The sequence below is a fragment of the Sinocyclocheilus anshuiensis genome, unplaced genomic scaffold, assembly GCF_001515605.1.
Source record: "Sinocyclocheilus anshuiensis isolate Anshui unplaced genomic scaffold, SAMN03320099.WGS_v1.1 scaffold1810, whole genome shotgun sequence".
NCBI classification, from domain to species: domain Eukaryota; kingdom Metazoa; phylum Chordata; class Actinopteri; order Cypriniformes; family Cyprinidae; genus Sinocyclocheilus; species Sinocyclocheilus anshuiensis.
The window spans coordinates 1,001,247-1,024,192 of NW_015547669.1; the positions used below are offsets into that span (position 1 = coordinate 1,001,247).

General features: G+C 36.5%; 1 protein-coding gene across 1 annotated transcript in view; it reads left to right on the top strand.

Annotated features, from left to right (window-relative positions):
* Nucleotides 1-22,946, top strand: part of LOC107702712 (multiple PDZ domain protein-like) — a 71,316-nt gene that overhangs the window by 13,980 nt on the left and 34,390 nt on the right. Inside the window, exons 5-15 of the mRNA XM_016505111.1 lie at nucleotides 2,812-2,940; nucleotides 4,558-4,746; nucleotides 7,722-7,824; nucleotides 9,573-9,706; nucleotides 11,112-11,271; nucleotides 12,626-12,688; nucleotides 12,773-12,855; nucleotides 17,135-17,281; nucleotides 18,770-18,937; nucleotides 19,630-19,803; nucleotides 21,985-22,194. Coding sequence (XP_016360597.1) covers nucleotides 2,812-2,940; nucleotides 4,558-4,746; nucleotides 7,722-7,824; nucleotides 9,573-9,706; nucleotides 11,112-11,271; nucleotides 12,626-12,688; nucleotides 12,773-12,855; nucleotides 17,135-17,281; nucleotides 18,770-18,937; nucleotides 19,630-19,803; nucleotides 21,985-22,194 — 1,560 coding nt within the window. The remainder of the gene's footprint in view (nucleotides 1-2,811; nucleotides 2,941-4,557; nucleotides 4,747-7,721; nucleotides 7,825-9,572; nucleotides 9,707-11,111; nucleotides 11,272-12,625; nucleotides 12,689-12,772; nucleotides 12,856-17,134; nucleotides 17,282-18,769; nucleotides 18,938-19,629; nucleotides 19,804-21,984; nucleotides 22,195-22,946) is intronic.

The window sequence follows — 22,946 nt, forward strand, 5'->3', positions numbered from 1 at the left end:
ACACACACACACACACACGCTCTCAGACACACACATACACACACACACACACTCACACACACTGTAGTCACATATAGGGGTGTTTGATAAGGCAAGAGTCTTAATTAAAATTTAAATTTAAATTAATCAAACTTATGGCATTTTCCCCTAAGTTTCACATCATTTTTGAGCATTTGTTTCAGAACTTGGTGATTTTTTTTTTTTTTTCGTTTAGTTTCATTAGTTTAGGCATATATGAACATACACTACAGGTCAAAAGTTTGTTATAATTGCATTTTTTAAATATTTTTGAAAGACGTTTCTTCTGCTCACTAAGGCTAATTTATTTGATCCTAAATACAGTAAACACAGTGAAATATTATTACCATCTAAAATAGCTGTTATTATATAATATATTATATAATATATTGTAAAATGTAACTGATTCCTGCGATAAAAGCTGTATTTTCAGCATCATTACTCCAGTCTTCAGTGTCACATGATCTTCAGAAATCATTCTAATATGCTGATTTGCTGCTCAAGAAACATTTCTGATTATTATCAATGTTGAAAACAGTCGTTCTGACGAATATGAATATGTTTGTTTTTCAGAATTATTTGATGAATTTAACGTTCAAAATAACAGCATTTATTTCTAAACAGAAATCAGATTATTAATGTGTCAGATTATAAATGTATTTACTGTCACTTTTGACCAGTTTAATGTATTAGTGCTGAATAAATCTATTAATTTAATAATTTCTTTCTTTCTTTCTCACTCAACACTGTTGAATGGTAGTGTATCACCACACCATAAACATTCGATTACATTTTTTGGAAGGTTACACCACTTGAATGACAAAAGGTGTGTTGAAAGTGGTATAAAAGTTCTGTTTCATGTCTCCTAAGCACCAAGGGATGGCTAAGCCTGTGAATATTCCTGCTGCGCTTAGTGGGGAGCGAGACATAATAGAGATGTGACACAGCCCCTTTATAAAAGGATATGGCCCCCTGCTGTTCTCCTTTTGGGATCAGAGATCTTGCAGTTTGTTTGAACTTCAAAGTTATTTTTTTCTAACATCTGTGAACAGGATAAAGCACTCAAAGATGTTAAAAGTAAAAAACAATAATAGTCTGTATTTAAAAAGTTGTCTGAGTTGAGATTTGTGGTCCCACCCTGCTCTCTCTGAAAAAAAAATGTGCAAAAATTTTACTAATAAGGCCCCAAGCATAACCTACCTATTATTTAAACACCACAGAGTAATGGGACTTCAAACTGGCAAGCTGTTTCGAACTCCAAAATAACTTTGTTTTGACCTGATTTTGTTGTCACGCAAGTTTGTTTTTCTGACATCTTTATTCTACTGTATATTTACTAGTGATGCACCAAAATGAAAATTGTGGGCCGAAACCGAAAAATCAGGATGCGCTTGGCCGATAACCGAAACAGAAAAAAGAGGTGCTACAGGGATCTATCAAGCCACATTAAAGAGCATCAAAACCACATCTATTGTTTGTATTCTGGGGTAAAATTGACAGAATTTGAAAGCTGAGACTTTGTTTCCTATTAAAATTAACAAAGCACAAAGCCTATTGTGATTATGGAATGGCAGGTGCTACAAATAATGTTAAGTGATGTTCATGGATCAACAGAAACAGCACAAACTAAAAGACCGATCTTGAGATTTAAGAATCAGTATCAGAAATTGATATGGTTATTCCAGCGCTATGTTTACCTATTGTAGTTTCTCCAAGTTTTGTGCACGAAATAGACACAGACAGTCAAAACACGCTATCTGAAAACACTAATTGAAGTCACTGATTTGATCAATGATTTCATCCCTACAAAACTATTGTGGCTGCACTAAATGGCCGCTGAGACTGGCTCCGTGGTGTACATTTTGCAATTCAGACTACATTGAATAGCACCATCAACTAGCATGGAAACACGGGAGGTGATCTGTAGTGCCTGTGTGATACTTGATAGTCTTCATTCGTGTCCGCTGGTGTGTCATTCCATCAGGAGCGTAACTGTGTCGTGAGCCACTCCTAAAGGAGTCTCTCTCACAGATGTCTTTGCAGCAGCAATGCGTTCGTCTGCCTTCATGTGGGTGAGTTGCCTTCAGGACACTATTGATAATGGTCATCCACTGGCTTAGACGATCAGGAGCCACGAATTAGGACTTGAGTGATGAATACAACAGTCAGCTGACTGGCATTTTATGGTCACTTGAACAACATGTATTATTGTGAGATGTTTTCCAAAGAGGGAGAGCAGGGCTGGCTGCGTCACATCTCTTTTGTTAGCGTTGTATTTTGATCCCAGCTAACAAGGAACATTCTCAGAACGTTCTCTCAAAGTTACCAACAAATGTTCCTCCAGCAATGTTAATAGAACGTTCATTTTTAAATGTTACTACTTGTTTCAGAATGTTCCGAGAACATTCAAAAGTAACATTCTCATAATGGTGCAAAATTGTAAAACAGAATGTTCCCCTAACGTTTTAAGCGTTTTAAAAACAACTGCATGTTTTGAATGTTCAGGGAGCGTTCAGAAATAATGTTTTCATAACTTAATGGGAACTTTAGCTAAATGCTCCTAGAACATATTTTGTTAGCTGGGTACGTGCAGCAGCAACATCCACAGGATTTATGGCAATCTGATGGTTAGCTGGCAATAATAGAATCACTGTTACATTTCCAACTTGTATTTTTCAGAAACAAATGAATCCGCTATGAATGCAAAAATCATGAACTTGCATTTTAACATGCTTTTTAAACTATTTTTTATTTTTAGCTGACCCCCTTTATTGTGTGCTTGTGCCATTATAGACCCACTGGACTCACGTGGAGACGATCGAGCTGGTGAACGATGGAACCGGTTTGGGCTTCGGGATTGTTGGTGGTAAAACCACTGGCGTTATCGTCAAAACCATTCTACCTGGAGGAATCGCTGACCAGGTAAGTTCACTTTTGACCTTTCTATGCACTGTTAGGACTAATGTGTCTCTGTCTGTCTGTATGCCCCTCCCTCTGACCTGTTCTCCACTGCACAACCTTAAACTCTGTTTTCTTTTCGAGCAATTGAAGAAAGGCAAGAAAAATAGTAGGGCTGTCAAGTTCATTTGGTCATCTTGCTGTAGGGTATCAGACCGAATCAGACAATCTAAGATTTGGTCAAAACATGGTTGAAACATGAGGAGCCAAATTCCACAGAGACCCAAGACACAGGATGTTCGTAAATCAGATCTTGGCCCCACAAGCCTGAACCAACTAGCAGCTTTGAGTAGCTCACAGCATTTAAACAAAAGAACACTTATTGACAATTCCAAGGAGATTGTCAATTTTAGGGCAAGTAATCAAGATTAAATGGTCAAAGAGATGACCGCATGACCATCACGTGATAGTAACTACAATCACGAGCTCTTTGGAATTGACTTCCCCCACCTCGACCACAGAGAACAGACTGAAATTCCTTATGCGAGACCTCTTAACCTCTGGTCTTCATACATTCATTAAATGATTCCCTTTGAGCTAAATTGACCTGTTTCCCTTACATTGCATTGCAAGCAGTTACTGACAAACATGATGCAGAACGACTGACTGTGTGATGTAGCCTATAAATGCAATTATATCCCCCTAAAATTCAAGATATGAGGGTAAAAAATGCCCCTGTATGGGTTTTTGTCTTATATTTATATCATATGATATAGTTTAGCAATATCACACAAGCAAGAGTGCTGTTTTTCCTGAATATCTGCACAATTGCAAATGTTATATTGAATTTATGGAATGGTTCAATAAACAAGAAGTTAGTATTGTGTTACGTTTTAGATACAATATTGTCAATATTGTTTGTTTGTTTATATATATACTGTATATATTTATATTTTTTGCTCAATTTCGCCAAAGAAAATTGCTCCAAACAAAGCCAGCACCAGAATTGTTTTGCATCTCTGAGCAAAACACAGCACTGTTTTGTTACTGAATGAATCCACATTTTTTAAACAGAGTGAGCGAATGATTCAGTGACTCGTTCATAAAGACTAGTTTCTGAATGAATCACCAATTTGAATGAATTGGTTGAATGACTCACTCACTCATTAAGACTGGCGGTTTTTGTTTCATATTTAGAGTATCATTTCCTTTTTTTTTATTCATTTCATATTTCAATATTCAATTAACAAAACAATACCCAATTGCTATCATTATTTATGCAATGCTGAATCAAAATGTTTCTTTCTAAAGCTACTTTTTGTAATGTCTATTCAATGCTTTTCTCATTTAACACAATAATGACTTCAAATGATCTTTTGTGGGGTAATTTCTCAGTCAAAATTGATGTGCATTTAATTTGTGATTAATTAGTGTAGTTAATCTGCAAAGCATCTAATTAATTAGAATTTAAAAAAATAATCACTTGACAGTCCTAAAAAAACAAAACTGAAGTCAACAATGATTGTCTAATAACCCTGTGAGGGGTCCAGTGAATTCAACCCAGGAATAAAACATTGAAGAATGTCATAAAATCTGTTTATGAAAAATACAGAAGTTCACCGTATCTCTCACTGGTTCTAGGACGGTCGCTTGCGAAGTGGGGATCACGTCCTGCGGATCGGTGATACGGACCTATTTGGTCTGAGCAGTGAGCAGGTTGCTCAAGTTTTGAAACAATGTGGAAACAGAGTCCGACTCCTCATCAGCCGCGGGATGGTGGATGATGCTACGCTCGCTGCTGTCGCCCTGCCGACCGTCACTGAGCAACAGGTTCAGCTGCACATGTGCCAACATTGCTGTATACTACATACTGTATTTTGCTCTTTTGAGATTGACTGCATTGACTGATAACCATGCTGTCTTAAACGAACAGTTCACCCAAAAATGAAAATGTGCTGAAAATGTACACACCCTCAGGTCATCCAAGATGTAGATGAGTTTGTTTCTTCATCAGATTTGGAGAAATGTAGCATTGCATCACTTGCTCAGCAGGGGATCATCTGCAGTGAATGGGTGCCGTCAGAATGAGAGTCCAAACAGCTGATAAAAACATCACAATAATCCACAAGCAATCCATTCCACTCCCGTCCATCAATTAACATCTTGAGAAGACAAAAGCTGCGTGTTTGTAAGAAACGAATCCATCCTTAAGACGTTTTTAACTTAAATATGAAAAAGCTAAAATGTGAGTCCATTATCCATAATAACGCTTTCTCCAGTGAAAAAGTCCATCTCCTGTTGTCTCTCACATCAAAATCCGCACACATATTTGTTTAGAGCTGTTTTGGACTGTTTTGGCTTGTAAACGGTGCTTGACCTGTGCAGAGTTCTCTCCTGATTTAGACCAGACCACTTTTACAGCATTTTCAGCAAATTTCATTTTGAGTGAACTATTCATGTAACAAAAGTGGTAGTCAATTCCAAAGCTACGAAGTATTTACTGTCTCTCTCTCTCTCTAGATGTTACCCTGGACCACAAAGCCAGTAATAAGTAGCACGGGTATATTTGTAGCAATAGCCAACAATACATTGTATGGGTCAAAATTATCTATTTTTCTTTTATGCCAAAAATCATTAAGATATTAAGTAAAGATCAAGTTCCATGAAGATATTTTGTAAATTTCCTACCGTAAATATATCAAAACTTCATTTTTGATTTGTAATATGCATTGCTGAGGACTTCATTTGGACAACTTTAAAGGTGATTTTCTCAATATTAAAATTTTTTTGCACCCTCAGATTCCAGATTTTCAAATAGTTGTATCTCAGCCAAATATTGTCCTATCCAAATAAACCATGCATCAATGGAAAGCTTACTTATTCAGCTTTCAGATGAAATTTCAAAAAATTTACCCTTATGACTGGTTTTGTGGTCCAGGGGCACATATATATGAGCAATATCGCACTCGTAGACATGAGATATGCTGTATATCGGCACCATAGGTAATCACAGTGTGCCGATATACAGCCATATCTCACGGCTACGAGTATGATATTGCGTTTAGACAACAGCTCGATGGCACGAGTGTGTAAATACATAAGAAACAACAATGAAGTGTCTTTAAAAGCCCACTTTTGTGCAGAACTACTTCCTTCTGCCATGGATTCTCTTGTCGCCATCTAACGGCGGAACAATGTAACTAAAATCACCATCACGAACACACACACTGTTTCCCAATACTAAATACTACTATTATTTGTATAAAATATTATTTATTGAATAATAATATTTAATAAACAACAATAACAGCCATCATAAAAGTTCCTAGGCAATTCAGTCAAAAGTACAAAGGCAGCGCTCTGATATAGGCTACAGCATTGAAGTTACATCAAATATTATGTGATGAGATTTTGCCCTCAGCCAATAGCAAATGTGCTCTGGAACAAATAATAGATTAATGAAAGTGAAGTGACGTGTGGCGTCCCATACTCAGAATTTGTGCTCTGCATTTAAGCCATCCAAGTGCACACACACAGTAGTGAACACACACACACACACACGGAGCAGTGGCACCCGGGGAGCAGTTGGCGGTTTGGTGCCTTGCTCAAGGGTCTCACCTCAGTCGTGGTATTGAAGGTGGAGAGAGCACTTGTTATTCACTCCCCCCTCCTACAATTCCTGCCGGACCTGAGACTCGAACACACGTCTTTCGGGTTATAAGTCCGAATCTCTATCCATTAGGCCACGACTGCCCCAAAGACTGCCCATTAGATTTACCCAAAACAAGTTATATCTCATGTTTAAGCACTCTAGAGACATCAGAGCCAGCGGTAAATTCCAGAAGATCTGGCCGAGGTGAGGCGCTCTCTCCGCGGGTTCATGAGCGCAGAATGGCCGCTGACGTCCTGGAGCTCACATCTCTGACAACGTCGAAGCAAATTTTCAAATAGATGTTATCTTTATTAACAGACCACATATTTTAAGTCTAAACAACTACATTCTCACCTAAAAACTCTTAAAACTACATTCCGTGAGACAAAAACAGTATTATTTTTAAAATTACAGTGGATTTGGGCGTCCGCCATGACACTCGCTATGAGAAATACGGCAAGCGGAGTGATACAAGCAGTGAAATGGTTGGAGTTACGATATCACTTGAATATCACACTCTTATCAGCCAATCAGATTTGAGGACCAGAAAGAACTGTTGTATCAATATGGATATCATATTAATTTCTTTTTTTATCAGAGTAGCAAAATTAATTGAATATAAGAGTGAATTTCCATTCATTTATCTACTTTGGTTTGAATGGATGTTGCAATTTTTGCCATGTCTTCCTATGCACCAATTCTAAAATGAAAACTGGTAATTTATTAGGAAATATTGCAGGTGTTTCTTAATATTGCCTTTCTCTAATAACATTAAATGTTTTCTTGAGAATATTGTTTTAATTACTAATCATTGCATTAAGTCCTCAATATCACTGTTCATTCTGTTAATCTTTTCTCTGTAACTAACGAAAGCCTGAGGCCAGTGCAACAAACCCATTAAGCTAGTAATAATAATTACAAGGGAATGTTTTCTTACCCTAATGAGTTTGTTGCAACTGGCTGCTGATCTTTAACGACATCATCCTGCAGGAAGAGACGGTTTTTGGTAGGAAAACAACAGCGCTTGAGAATTAGCAATTGATATGATGAATTACGTTTTGCGGTATTAGCTTGTTTCAAACCATATTTAAAAAGATGCTAATGTTAATGTTCTTGTTATTGTGTAATAATCTGTGTTTGTGTCTGCTGTCAGGGTTTTGAGGAAGAGGAACAGGGCGCTTTCGATGTGAGCTTGACGAAGAACGCTCAGGGTTTAGGCATCACCATCGCGGGGTATGTGGGGGACAAAACATCAGGTGAGCTGTATATCAGACAGTAAATTATATTAATAAACAGAACTGATGTGCAAACTGAACAGACAAATGGTTATTACCGTATTGGCCCGAATATAAGACGACCCTGATTATAAGACGACCCCCCTTTTTCCAGATGTACTTAAAAAAAAACAGGTAGCCCATCTGAATTAGCACATTTAGGCTATCCATCTAATAGTAGCCCACCAAAATCTTATTAACAGTAGAAGTTAAATCTTACTGTAGTCTTCAAATCTGGGTACTGTCTTACGTTTTAAAATCACAAAGGGAGTTTGGTCCCATCAGGCTAACGTGACAGTCACGACTCATGCAGCTGTAAGGTTTTCTTTTTCTTTTATTTTTACTCGCGATCTTTACAACACGCATTACATTACGTATTTCATGGCACACTCGTTGTATGCGTATTTGGCGCCACCTATTGTTGTGGGTGTATTATTGACATGTCAAAATCTAGAGCCTGAATATAAGACGACCGCGTTTTTTCAGATGTATTTCCAAGAAAAAAACATCGTCTTATATTTGGGTCAATACGGTAGATAGTTTTATTAATGCCGTTTCTGAAGGCAGGCATCACTATAAGTATGCCCAATCCTAAGTCTTAAACTTCAGCATTTAATATTTGTGCTGGACATGAATGATACCTCAGATGCGGCTTGTTGAATATTCATGTAGTTTTATGATTTGCTGCATATCGATGTGACGCAAAATCTGTAGTCACAAAGGTGTGTTGTATAAATAAAGTTTGCTTCATTTTAGTGTATAGTGATAAAGAGTACTTATTACGGAGATAATACTTTAAACTAGATAAAAAATCATCAAGACACAATTAGTTTGCTTGAGAAAGCCTAGCTAGAAAGTTTGAAATAGTTGTAAAAGCTTGAAGTTTGAAACAGTTTTAAAGTTTGAACGTTTAAATAGATAGATAGGTAGATAGCTAGCTAACATATTTTAGCATTATTAGCTTGTTGCTAGCACATTGTTAGCATTATTAGCATGTTGTTAGCATGATTATCATGTTGCCAGCATGTTGTAAGCATGATTAGCATGTTGGTGATGTTTCTAACATGATTAGCATTGCTAACATGATTAACATGTTTCTAACATGTTGTTAGCATGATTAGCATGATTAACATTTTTAGCATAATATTAGCATGTTTTCTAACATGATTACCATATTGCTAGAAGGTTGCTAGTATGTTTATAACATTAGCATGTTGTAACCTTGATGTTAACATGTTACTATCATGTCTCTAACAGGATTAGCATGTTGTTAACATGATTAACATGCTTCTAACATGTTGCTAGTTTGCTGATAGCATGATTAGCATTTTAGCATAATGTTAGCATGTTGCTAACATGTTTCTAACATGATTTGCATGTTTTTAGCATGATTAGCATGTTGCTACCATTATGTTAGCATGTTTAGCATTTGTTTCTCACATGATTAGCATGTTGTTAGCATGAACATAATTAGTGTGTTTTAACACATTTTTAGCATGTTTTAACATGATTTTACACATTGCCATAATGTTTTAGCATGATTTAGTACATTTCTAACATGTTTAATATAAATAATATATAACATAAATAATGTTTCTGTCCCTGAAGCTTGTTGTTTACTGTTTCTCTTTCTCACTGTGGGCAGATTCCATATGAAAGTGTATTCTCATTCTAGAGTGCCTTATTTTAGGCAGCGTTTAAACTTTGCTGACTGTAATTTCCTACTGCAGAGCCCTCTGGGATATTTGTGAAGAGCATTTCGAGGGACAGCGCGGTGGAGCAAGACGGCCGAATTCATGTTGGAGATCAGATCATATCTGTGAGTTATTTCACAAAGAACGTGTCAGATGAAAATCTTGTTTATGCATGTTTTGTGTTGCAGTGCTTATCAAAATCAAAAGGTGTCTATGCTGACAGGTGAAAGTGTTTCTGTTATTGTTATTGTGCATGTGTAGTATATGTTATGGGTTCTGCAAAATAACAGTAAGAGAAGAGAAATTTAAGAAATTAAATATATTGGTAAAGTTATATCACAAAGTGGTTATTTTTTATCTGAATTTCAACAAAAGAAGACAGATACTGTGATCGTTGATGTTTCCCATCAACTCGCTACTCATTTACATAAAGTTAAACTTTTCTCAGTCATTTTTGCAACATATCAATTGACGATATTGAACATTAATTTTTTTATTGCCCTTTTTCTATTTAATTTTGGATTGATTTTACAATGGACGTGATAAAAAAAAAATTAAAACAAAAAACTCAAAATTTAGAATCTTATGACATTTTTTTCCCATTTTCCCCCACATTTTTCTGAAGAAAAAAAGTTATAATTTCTATAATTTCTCATCTCACAATGCACTCTAAAATCCTTTCAAACATGAGAACACAGAACTGGAAACGCATAAAAACATAGAAACTGTAAAGTTTTTCAAATGTATGTAACTGCCCAAATATTATATAGTATTTTTTTTTTATTACAATATGTGCACTTTATATTTTGGTTGTTGTTCTTTAATAACATATTCTGAAATGTACAACAATACTGTATATTTTTGCCTATATTTTCCTGGCAATTAAAATCCATATTAAAAACGTGATATAACAAAAAAAATAATAATAATAATAATTCCTAGTCATCAAAATGAATGGCATCCCATCACTTTGTTCCTGAAAATCCCCCCATATATATACAGTATATATATTCATCTGTGAGACTTGGATGGTCAAGGGTCGTATATATGACCCTGCAGCACAAAAGCAGTCTGAAGTCGCTGGGGCCAAAAATACATTGTATGAGTCAAAATTATAGATTTTTCTTTTATGCCAAAAATCATTAGGATATTAAGTAAAGATCATGTTCCATGAAGATATTTTGGAATTTTCCTACTTTAAATATATCAAAACTTAATTTTTGATTAGTAATATGCATTGCTAAGAACTTCATTTGGACAACTTTAAAGGTGATTTTCTCAATATTTTGATTTTTTTACACCCTCAGATTCCAGATTTTCAAATAGTTGTATATCGGCCAAATATTGTCCTATCCTAACATCCTATGGAAAGCTTATTTATTCAGCTTTCAGATGATGTATAAATCTCAATTTCGAAAAATTGACCCTTATGACTGGTTTTGTGGTCCAGGGTCACATATGATCTCAGCATGTGAATGAAGTGTGTATTGAAGGCTAAACTGTGTGTGTGTGTGTGTGTGTGTGTGTGTGTGTGTGTGTGTGTGTGCGTGTGCGTGTGTGTGTGTGTGTGTGGAGGTCCTGAGACACACGGGTCAGACCGTAAACCTGAAGCTCGTCCGACGCGGCTTTAAATTAGAGGATGCATGTCCGTCAATCATACCTGTCACCATGGAGACCACAGCCACCCTCAGCGCATCACGAAACTCAACGATGGAGCGAACAAACACCAAGCACGGTAACAAATGAAGCTGCCTACATCAGTCGCTCACGTCTGTTTATACACTCCATGAATGCAGAAAGACATTGGCTTGTCCGAGTAGCTAATAGTAAGGTTGTACAATCAAATGTACACCGCAATGTGGCCTAGTGTGATTATTGAACTGCAAAAGACTGCAGTTTAATGAAACGACTGTATAATCTGCATGAGCCGTGTGCTTCAGTGTGAATCAGAGCGGCCTTGAACCTGTGAACCTATTTCATGAATTTTTGTGAGGTTTACAGCAGTTTTAAAGTGAGACGTGTGTTGAAAATTGTTGCCAACTACACACAGAAACTTAAAAGTCTTCCTTCAGTTTTCCACCGAAGCAAAAGCTCAGAGATATTTCATGTGAAAGTAAAGAAACTGAGACCGCTGAGCTCAATGCAAATAAAGTGATGTGAAAACCTAACCCACACTATATTGACTTAATATTTTGTACATATTTATTAAAAAATGTGTTTGTTCTCAGAACTAAAACTCATACGCTGCTCTCCATATTGATGTTTATAATTAATAACTTTTATAAGTAAAATAAAAAGACTGCTTAAGATCCTAACATATATAAATAAAAAATATTCACTTTTCATTTGTAATTTAATCTCAGTCTGACTAATTTTTATTAGTTTTTTTAGATTTCTATTTAGCTTTATTTTATTTTATTTTTTAGTATTTTTAATGCTTAAAGTGAATTGAATTTATTTCAATTAGTTGCAAAGGCAACATTTATTTTTCATTTAATATTTACATTTTATTTAATTGTATTTTAGTTTTATTTTAATGAACAAAAATGTTTTTTGATATGTTTAGTTTTGGTTAACAATAATAACACTGCGGGAAACATTAGGCATCCTTCCACAATAAAAGTTTCGAACCGTTTTCTACATGACCTCATCACATTTCTCCACATATGAGTGGTGTTCAGTTATCAACCTGGAACTAGTTAAAACAGTTATTTTTTTTGTGTGATTATGTGCAATAACAACTTTGGCAATCTGTTCACACAGACAGATCTGAAAAATCTTAAATATTCCTTACCGTCTTGTGTTCTGCATGTTTGAGAAAATCCAAGGGTCTTTTTAAAATCTTATCCTGATAAATACCTGAAGACAGAGAGAATACTTGAAGATATTACAACAGAAACGTTAAGCCAGAGCTGAGATCTAACTTTAGTTTGGTAGATCCTTTGTGTGTATGTGTCAGCCGCCACACCATATTTAGAGTCAAAATCCTCACTCATCCTTTCATCACAGTCCCATGAAGCCTGTTATTATATGAAGAGCGACTTGCACATCACTGATGCCCCTGTGTTTTCCTGTGTTTCTCACTCCAGAGGAAAACGCCACACCGCAGTCTTTCAGCGCTTCGCCCGTCAGAGCTCCAGACAGACGCCACGGTGAGAGATGTTTGTCATTTCACCGCTGATATCAGCGAATCGACTCGCAGAGACCGGCGGGTAACGCTGTCATGTCTCTCTCAGGTCCTGTGAAGCTGAGCTCTGAGGAGGAGCACCAGCTAATGCAGAAGTGGCAGAATGAACTCGGCGTCTGCAGCGAAGTCATTGTGAGTAACTGCTTTACGCTTCATCTTTTAATTAAAAGAACTTTTAGTCACCAAGTACTCTGTAAAAAAATGTTAAATATAAAAAAAAATAAAAAATACTTAAAATTCCTTTAAAACTACTTCAAACTATTTTTTTAACTTTAAAACATCATTTTTTTTGATTCAATGTAGCATTTCTTTGTAATTATTTGTGAAATTTGCTAGCAGTTTGAGTGAAAATTATTTCCACTAAATCCCAGTAAATCCTAAACAAATTAATAAATAAAAATTTACTTAGGATCAGTTTTAACTGAAATTGCTTGCCTGTAACACATTTAATTAAACATGATTTATTTATTTTTTTGTAGAATTACTGAAATAATAATCTTTGTTTTCAAATGATTTTTCCAAATTGTAAGAAAAACAGAATATTTGCATACATTTTACAAGAAAATTATTTTCAGTCTTTCTACTTAAAAATGTCATGTACAATAATTTTTAGTGTTCGGTTTTTTAATGATTTGAAAGAAAGAAAAACAATGACTTCATACTTTCTAATTGCATCTCTGTAATCACCTTTTCATAAATAATGTTGTTGGGTTTGTCCACTACACAGATTTCACTATTTTTAATTAATTTGGTAATTATGTGTATAATTAGTCATTCGTTTGCTGTCCCCAATATTGCTGTCAAACCGAACACTTTAGAGAAAAACTGAGTTTTCCGAAAAATATGTATTTTTTTGTTATTATGTAAATGAGAAGTGCCAGGGTCAAATTTCTGCCATGGCAGTTCAAAGATCAAAAATGTGACTGATTATTATATGTAGATTTTTATTATGTGTGCTTAACCAGCCAGCCCTTGTGAAATTTAATTCAGAAGCAGTTCATTTATTTCTCTCTTTGTAGATTCAGAGTTAAATCTCTGCCAGCTGGCTTGTTTTGTTAGCAAGACTAAGGCTTATCCAAAATCCACGCAATCACACACTGAAACAAAACCAATCCAACATTAGCGAACTTTGAAAAAGAGTACTTATTACAATATACTTCAAAAGAATATACTTAAGTGCAAACCGAATGTAATGTTTTCGGATACTTAACTGCATTTTAACAGCAAATAAATGATAATATATCGTAATTTAAATCTATATTAAATACAGTTAGTTAAAAATAAGGTTGAACTTAAGTATGACTTGAGTATATCTTTATATATAATTACTTCTATTGTCTTTGAAATATGGTTAAAGTACTGCTGAATGTACTGACAAGCATTTATGGTAAACTAAAATATGCTTTAATGTCATTTCTATTGAAACTTGTATGTCATGTACTTAAATATATTTGTATTTACACATATGTAATGATGAATTTACAATTTAGTAAGTTTAAAATATCTTAACTTTGTAAGGGAAACAGGTCAATTTAGTGCAAAAGGGAACTATTTTTGGACATTGAATTTGGACAGAATCACTGTTTTACGGCTGATCATGGAGTCGGCCAGCGATTCATTGAACGAGCCGTATAACATCAATTCTGCAATGGACATTACAATCCAAAATATAGTGGAAACACTATTAATTAGCACAGTAACAAGATCGGCAGTTTAAGACATTAACTTGTGAGCACAAAACACAAGATACTTCTCTTTTCAATATGAATAAGGCTTTATTGGATAAATCTAAGACATATAAACTAATCTAACACATGAACACATGCATTCACACAAGTTGCAAGAAGAGAGAAAGTGAGGAAAGAATGAGTTTAAGAGAATGAAAATGTGAAATCCCAGGTTTACAGCACTATGTGCAATTGCATAGACCTCAACAACCATCAATCTCTTAATTAACCCTCGCATTGAGTTCCTCAATGAAGTTCAAATTTATATTAAATGCACCAGTTCAGCTAGAATCTGGAGGTACTTGCGTTGCTTGTTTAGGGGGTTCCCTTGTTGTCCTCGTTGCAGAAAGGGGTTTCCCAAGTTTGTTGATTGGCTGGAAGTTCAGTAGTCATTGAAGTGAAGTTTTGGGAAGCCAGTGGTTGGGCGTTGGCTGAAGATGCAGAGTTGTGGGCTGGTTGAAGTTTTGAGGCGGTCACAGACTCGAGGTGAACTCGGAGACACGGCGTTGCAGCAAAACTTAACTCCGAACACGAAACTCTCAACGGAAAAGTAAATAAACTGAGAAAAAGAAAGAGAATAAGAGAGTGATAAGACTAGATGGCATTTCTCCTCATGGTTTTAGAGGAGCTGCTGGCATGTAAGCCAGAGCACGCTCAAAGAGCGCTAAAAAACAGCAAAAAGCATAAAGCAAAAAGCAATGACTAAAAGCAGACAAGGCAAACTGCATAATTTGATGGTGTCCTGAGTATTTAAACCAGGCTGTTGGACACATCCCAAATGGTGTCTTGACCAATTAGACACTGTCTTAGCTCGGGGGGTTGTATGTTTCTCCTCCCAATACATAAATCAACATGTTATTTTATGAGTCACATGGTCTGAATTTTCCCGCTCTTGCAGAGTATAACTTGGACATGATTTCTATAACCAGAATATAATATATTTTACAAAGTATTGATTGATAGAAACGTTTAAAGCATGTATTTTTAAACTCATACATACCCAACATGAATATAATCCTATAAACTATTCAATAGTTATTCAAAATACATACACAATAAGTGATTAGGACATGGTAGTCAAATGTGTGGGTTACATACATGATATAGAGTTATGCATAGAAGTGAAAGTTGCTCGTAAGTCCTTTTAGCATCATTTTGGTGCATGTATATACATGTAAAGGCAGTCTCTCTGCCATTCTGTGAACGAAGCAGAGGTCAAAAGGGGACTAGAGGGAATCTTAGTCTGGTTCTTGTCTCATAGGTTGTCTCATAAGTCAATCCGAAGAAAGTCTTTAGCTCATGATTACTATCATGGATTTACATGTGATGGTCATGCTGTGCATCTCTTTGACCATCAATCTTGATTACTTGCAGCAAACTTGACAATCTCCTTCCTGAGTCGAGATTATCAATAGGTGTTCTTTTGTGTTAATGTTGCAAGCTGTTCAAACTGTGGAGTTGGTTGGTTAGGCTTGCTTCAGACTGGCTGGCGCTAGGATCTGGACAGATTTATGATGTTGTGTTGTTATCCTGAGCCTCTTTGTAGAATTTAGCTCTTTGGGTTGTTCAACACCAATCTGATCAAGTCTTATCTCTGATACCCTACAAACATTACAATTCCCCCAATTTGGACAAAGTTACAGATGTTCTCTCACTAGTGTTAATTTCGTTAACAAAGACTATGACGAAAAATGTTCATCATGAAAACAAATTTTTTTTTCCCATGACTAAGATGAGACGAAGACGAGACGATAATAAGGTCAATAAACGATAACTAAGACTATACCAACATGCAATTTCATTGATGAAATAAGACCTGACTAAAATGTATTCAAAAAGATAAAAACTCTACCAAAAACCTCTTTTTATTTTCGTCAAAAAAAGGAGACAAAATGTTATTGCGCACAGCTCTACACGCCTCTGCTAGGCGAGCTTTCATGAGTGCGGTTGCCAGATATCAAGAGTTAAAATCCCCGAATCAGAGCTTCGCTGTTACAAGGATACATTTTCTGCCCGGTGTTTTGCTTAATTTAAGTAATCTGGCAACCATGCGCACGCGCTCACTCCTCTCATACATGATATAGAGTTATGCATAGAAGTGAAAGTTGCTCGTAAGTCCTTTTAGCATCATTTTGGTGCATGTATATACATGTAAAGGCAGTCTCTCTGCCATTCTGTGAACGAAGCAGAGGTCAAAAGGGGACTAGAGGGAATCTTAGTCTGGTTCTTGTCTCATAGGTTGTCTCATAAGTCAATCCGAAGAAAGTCTTTAGCTCATGATTACTATCATGGATTTACATGTGATGGTCATGCTGTGCATCTCTTTGACCATCAATCTTGATTACTTGCCCCAAAATTGACAATCTCCTTCCTGAGTTGAAATGATCAATGTGTTCTTTTGTGTTAATGTTGAAAGCTGTTCTGTGAAAGAGCTGGTTAGTTAGATTTGCTTCAGACTTGTGGTGCCAGGGTATCATGGACAGATTTATGACGTGGTCTAACGTCATCCTGGGCCTCTTTGTGGAATTTGGCTCTTTGGGTTGTTCAACACCAATCTGATCGAATCTTAAATTGTCTGATTCACTCTGATACCCTACAACTTTAATTGTACTATTGAATAATGCTACTGAATGAGGGATTTTTAAAGTTTGTGATGTTGTGATTCTGTGTTAATGTGTATTCAGGTGGCTCAAGTGGAGAAGTTCAGTGAGAACAGCGGTTTAGGGATCAGTCTGGACATGTGTGCCGGTCGTCACATCCTCCGCTCAGTGCTTCCTGAGGGACCCGTCGGGCGATCGGGAAAAATCTGTAGTGGAGACGAACTGTTAGAGGTAAAACACATCCATCGCAAACAACCCACCACCAATATGCATCAAAAAATCTAATTAATACTGGAATTTGATCCAATAAGAATTCTCTTCTGCTCACCAAGGCTGCATTTATTTGATCAACTTGCAGCAAACTTGACAATCTCCTTCCTGAGTCGAGATTATCAATAGGTGTTCTTTTGTGTTAATGTTGCAAGCTGTTCAAACTGTGGAGTTGGTTGGTTAGGCTTGCTTCAGACTGGCTGGCGCTAGGATCTGGACAGATTTATGACGTTGTCTTGTTATCCTGGACCTCTTTGTGGAATTTGGCTCTTTGGGTTGTTCAACACCAATCTGATCAAATCTTAAATGGTCTGATTCACTCTGATACTCTACTTACTGTTTATAACAAAAATATCCCAGTTTTCATTAAAGGGGTCATATGATGTTGCTAAAAAGAACATTATTTTGTGTATTTGGTGTAATGAAATGTGTTTATGTGGTTACTAGAGGGAATCTTAGTCTGGTTCTTGTCTCATAGGTTGTCTCATAAGTCAATCCGAAGAAAGTCTTTAGCTCATGATTACTATCATGGATTTACATGTGATGGTCATGCTGTGCATCTCTTTGACCATCAATCTTGATTACTTGCAGCAAACTTGACAATCTCCTTCCTGAGTCGAGATTATCAATAGGTGTTCTTTTGTGTTAATGTTGCAAGCTGTTCAAACTGTGGAGTTGGTTGGTTAGGCTTGCTTCAGACTGGCTGGCGCTGGGATCTGGACAGATTTATGACGTTGTCTTGTTATCCTGGGCCTCTTTGTGGAATTTGGCTCTTTGGGTTGTTCAACACCAATCTGATCAAATCTTAAATTGTCTGATTCACTCTGATACCCTACAACTTTAATTGTACTATTGAATAATGCTACTGAATGAGGGATTTTTAAAGTTTGTGATGTTGTGATTCTGTGTTAATGTGTATTCAGGTGGCTCAAGTGGAGAAGTTCAGTGAGAACAGCGGTTTAGGGATCAGTCTGGACATGTGTGCCGGTCGTCACATCCTCCGCTCAGTGCTTCCTGAGGGACCCGTCGGGCGATCGGGAAAAATCTGTAGTGGAGACGAACTGTTAGAGGTAAAACACATCCATCGCAAACAACCCACCACCAATATGCATCAAAAAATCTAATTAATACTGGAATTTGATCCAATAAGAATTCTCTTCTGCTCACCAAGGCTGCATTTATTTGATCAAAAATACAATAGAAACAGTATTATCATGAAATATTATTATACATTTAAAATAGCTGTTTTCTATGTGAATATATTGTAAAATGTAATTGATTTCTGTGATCAAAGCTGAATTTTCAGCATGATTACTCCAGTCTTCAGTGTCACATGATCTTCAGAAATCATTCTAATATGCTGATTTGCTGCTCAAGAAACATTTCTGATTATTATCAATGATGAAAACAGTTTCATATATTTATAAGTGTGTGTGTGTGTTTGTTCAGGTGAACGGCATTCCCCTCAGAGGAGAGACTCATAAAGAGGTTGTTGACATTCTGAAAGAACTTCCTGTTTCTGTGACCATGGTTTGCTGTAGACCTGCCCCTCTAATGACTGACAGCCAAACTGACCAATCACAGCCAGAGGATGTGGCCATTGATTCCATAGTTCAGGTACATTAAATTGTTCACTAAATATCAACTCCTGTTTAGATTTAATATGTGCGATTAAATATGTAAAGATTAATGTACATTTAGTCTTTTATTAATCTGAATTTATCCATACCAATAAAATTAAAGTAGAATAAAATGTAAAGAATTTTGTATAATTGCTCTAAGTGTAGGTTCTTTAATACAAGTACTTATAAAATTTAGCCCATATTCTTTATCTAAGTAATGTCTTTACAGACTTAACAAGTAGTTTTTCCTGTAAATATTATAAAAGCACTGAGTATTCGAATTGTTGTTAATCAAATCAGATGTAATTTATTGAATCAAAACTCACTTAGTAGTGAACCAAATTGGCCCGCTGTCAACCTAAATCTGTTTTATAATCATTCTTTTGCAGTGATACATTTCTTGTTTTCCATGAGCATGTTAAACGAGCCTGAGTGGTTCAGTCAGACTTTCCTTTGTTGGGATTATATCAGATTACAGTGCACCATTATAATCTCTGAACATCTCGAGTCACTCTGAGAGGACAGACCGTCATGCTCAAATGCATTCCATGGGTTAGCTATCAATAAAAGCTGTACAATTTGCATCCACCCTGTTACATATGCTAAAGTAAGGTGATGTTTTATGCTTCTGAACAATTATTAGGGATTTTATTAGAATGAAAAGTTTTGTTCATCTCGCTTGTGTAGGTGCCGGGTGAGTTTGAGGATTTCCTGGTCTCTGGTGAATTAGAGGACAGCCTGAATGATCATGTGACTAAAGAGCCCACCGGAACGCCATTAGCGATGTGGGAAACAGAGATACAGGACATTGAACTAGAGAAAGGAGAGAGCGGACTGGGCTTCAGCATTCTGGATTATCAGGTGGGAGGTCTTTCTAAATTTAGACCACCACACAGCGAAAAACTGAATGTGAGACTGCACGCGCTCTCCTTGTATATCCGCGCTGCGTGGCGGGGTGAGCGACGCAAAGCTCGCACTCCAACACTTATTGGCTTGTTTTGTTAACACTCGAAGTTAATTGGGCTCTCTGGCGAGATCCCCGATTCGTCAGTCACTGACGTAATGTCTCCATTCCCTCCTTCAGGGAATGATGGTCACATACGTAACCAAGACGTTAGTTGACATGTAGTTGAAAATTAATTTGAGTTAGTTGACATGTAGTTGCAAAATTAATGTTAGTCGACATGTAGTTGCAAATTAATGTGAGTTAGTTGACATGTAGTTGCAAATGAATGAGAGTTAGTTGACATGTATTTGCAAATTAAAGCTGCAGTCCATAACTTTTTTTGGTTAAAAATTAAACGAAATCAATTTTTGAGCAAGTACATAACCAGCCAGTGTTCAAAACTATAGCCTTACTTTAGCCCGACTCACAACGGTAAGCTTATAATACTGTTTTCTAATTTGAGTGGTACTGGTAGGAATTCATGGGACATTTGAGCATGTTGCCGCGCCATTACGTCACATCTGTAAACATAAAGATTGAGTCCCGGCTAGTAGGCTATCGCGTGTGAAGATGCTGCAGGTGGCGGATCATTTATAGCCTTTTCGTACAGCAGCTGGAATAATTAAATGTATCATTCTGATGGCGTATTGTAATCCAAAAAGGTTTATGTGTTTATGAAACACAAGTGACTGAAATTAAATTATACTCCAGTTTTAAATGTGCATCTGATTACAGATATGTGGGATTACACAAGTTTTTTATTTTAAAGAGAACCAGTTCTAAAGAATAATTTGCTTTTTGGGTTAAAATAATTTCTTTATATGAAATTCGAGTGGTTTGACAATTAGAGATTATACTGTACAGAAATTGAAATCTACATGAAGCGCTACATACACGTAGTCACGCAATGCTGATGTTGTTAACATGAACAATTTGAGAAAAAAGTATAACAGTAATAATAAATTGCGGTTTGATGTGATATGAGCTAATTAACCGATCATTAGATTTAATCACCATTGTAGCGCGATTTATTGTATTGCATTTTTCCTCAGTTGGTCAGAACAAAAGTGGCAGACTTGTTACTTGCTGTTCGGATGACAATATTTGGTGAAAATTCTTATTTTTGTCATATATTCCTAGACGTAGGCTAGAATATGTGATTCCTAAGTACGGTATCACACTGGTGTGGTGACTGACAGCCACACATACTCCTCAAAACATTAGATTTATCCGCATGCTGGAGCCAAGCTGGTGCACAACCCACGCAAGGAAGATAATTCTGCAAATAACTACAATTGCAGGTTTCAAACAGAGATGGCGACAAAGAGACAAAACTTACAGACTGCAGCTTTAATGTGAGTTAGTTGACATGTAGTTGCAACTTAATGAGAGTTAGGTGACATGTAGTTGCAAATTAATGGGATTTAGTTGACATGTATTTGCAAATTAATAAGTTAGTCCACATGTAGTTGCAAATTAATGAGTTAGTCCATATGTAGTTGCAAATTAATGTTAGTCGACTTGTAGTTGCAAATTAAAGAGAGTTAGTTGACATGTAGTTGCAAATGAATTGGATTTAGTTGACATGTATTTGCAAATGAATGAGTTAGTCCACATGTAGTTGCAAATTAATGTTAGTCGACATGTAGTTGCAAATGAATGCGAGTTAGTCAACATGTAGTTGCAAATTAATGAGAGATAGCTGACATTTGAAAATTAATGAGAGTTAGTTGACATACTTGCAAATGAATGGGAATTAGCTGACATGTTGCAAATGAACAGGAATTAGTTGACTTGTATTTGCAAATCAGCGGGAATTAGTTGACTTGTAGTTGCAAATCAACAGGAATTAGTTGACATGTAGTTGCAAAATAATGGTAGTTAGTTGACATGTAGTTGACTTGTAGTTGCAAATTAACGGGAGTTAGCTGACATGTAGTTGCAAATTAATGGGAGTTAGTTAACATGATGTTGAAAAGTTACTTATAGCTAGTAAAATGTCTAAAGAGGCCTACTGAAATTAAGTAAAACCAATAATGTTAATGTTATACTCACTTTGTGTGTGTGTGTGTGTGTATGTGCTCATATGTGTACAGGACCCAATGGACCCGCTCAAGACAGTAATAGTGATTAGGTCGTTAGTTCCCGACGGCATAGCAGAGCGAGACGGACGCTTGTTGCCAGGAGACCGTCTCATGTATGTCAACAACATCAACCTGGAGAGCGCCAGTTTGGAGGAAGCAGTGCAGGCTCTGAAGGGAGTGAACATGGGCACCGTCCGCATCGGGGTGGCCAAACCCCTGCCCGTAAGAAATACTATCCTCTAGTTTCTAAAGCAGCTTTTTTCTCTGTACGATTTTGTGTTATTGAAACCTGTGGCTGCAGTAACGGGATTCCTTTGCAGGTTCTTTGAATATTTCATGACGCAGGTCTGTAGTCCTTTAAGGCCTCAGGAAATGAAATCTTCTTGGAGGAGCGTGTCTGTATCTTTGTGAAGAGCTCTCAGGGGCTGTAGTTTATCTTAACCTCTTCAACTTTCCAAGGCTGTTATCGCGGCTGCATTATTATTGGACTGTGTGCACATTTTGGCATCTTTCCTTCTTTTTCTCCTCCGAGGCCTTGAGGTTTGGAGCGTGTGTGGTGGGTTGTCAAGTTTAGTGCAGGTCATCTGATAGGCCTTTTTTGTCTGAAGATTTAATCTCACGAGAGGCCTTTAGACTGCATGAGCATGCCGACGCTTTTGTTCTGCTCTCTCAAGTGCGATAGGGTAACATCACCTCGTAATATGGTTCAAATTACTCACTTCCAAGAAGCGGAATGAAAACGGAGAAAGCATTTCTTCCTATTTACCTTTGCACATCAAATCTTCAACGTGATCATCTGTTTTAATGATGCCAAAATCAACAAACAAACGATTCAGCTCGCTAACCAACCTTGCACTACTAACATGCAAAGTGATTTCTAACCAAATCAAATCACATTCAGTCTTTTATTGTGATCTTGGGCTGGGTGTTATGATGAAATGAGATTCTGCTGTAGCACAGTAAATATATATCTG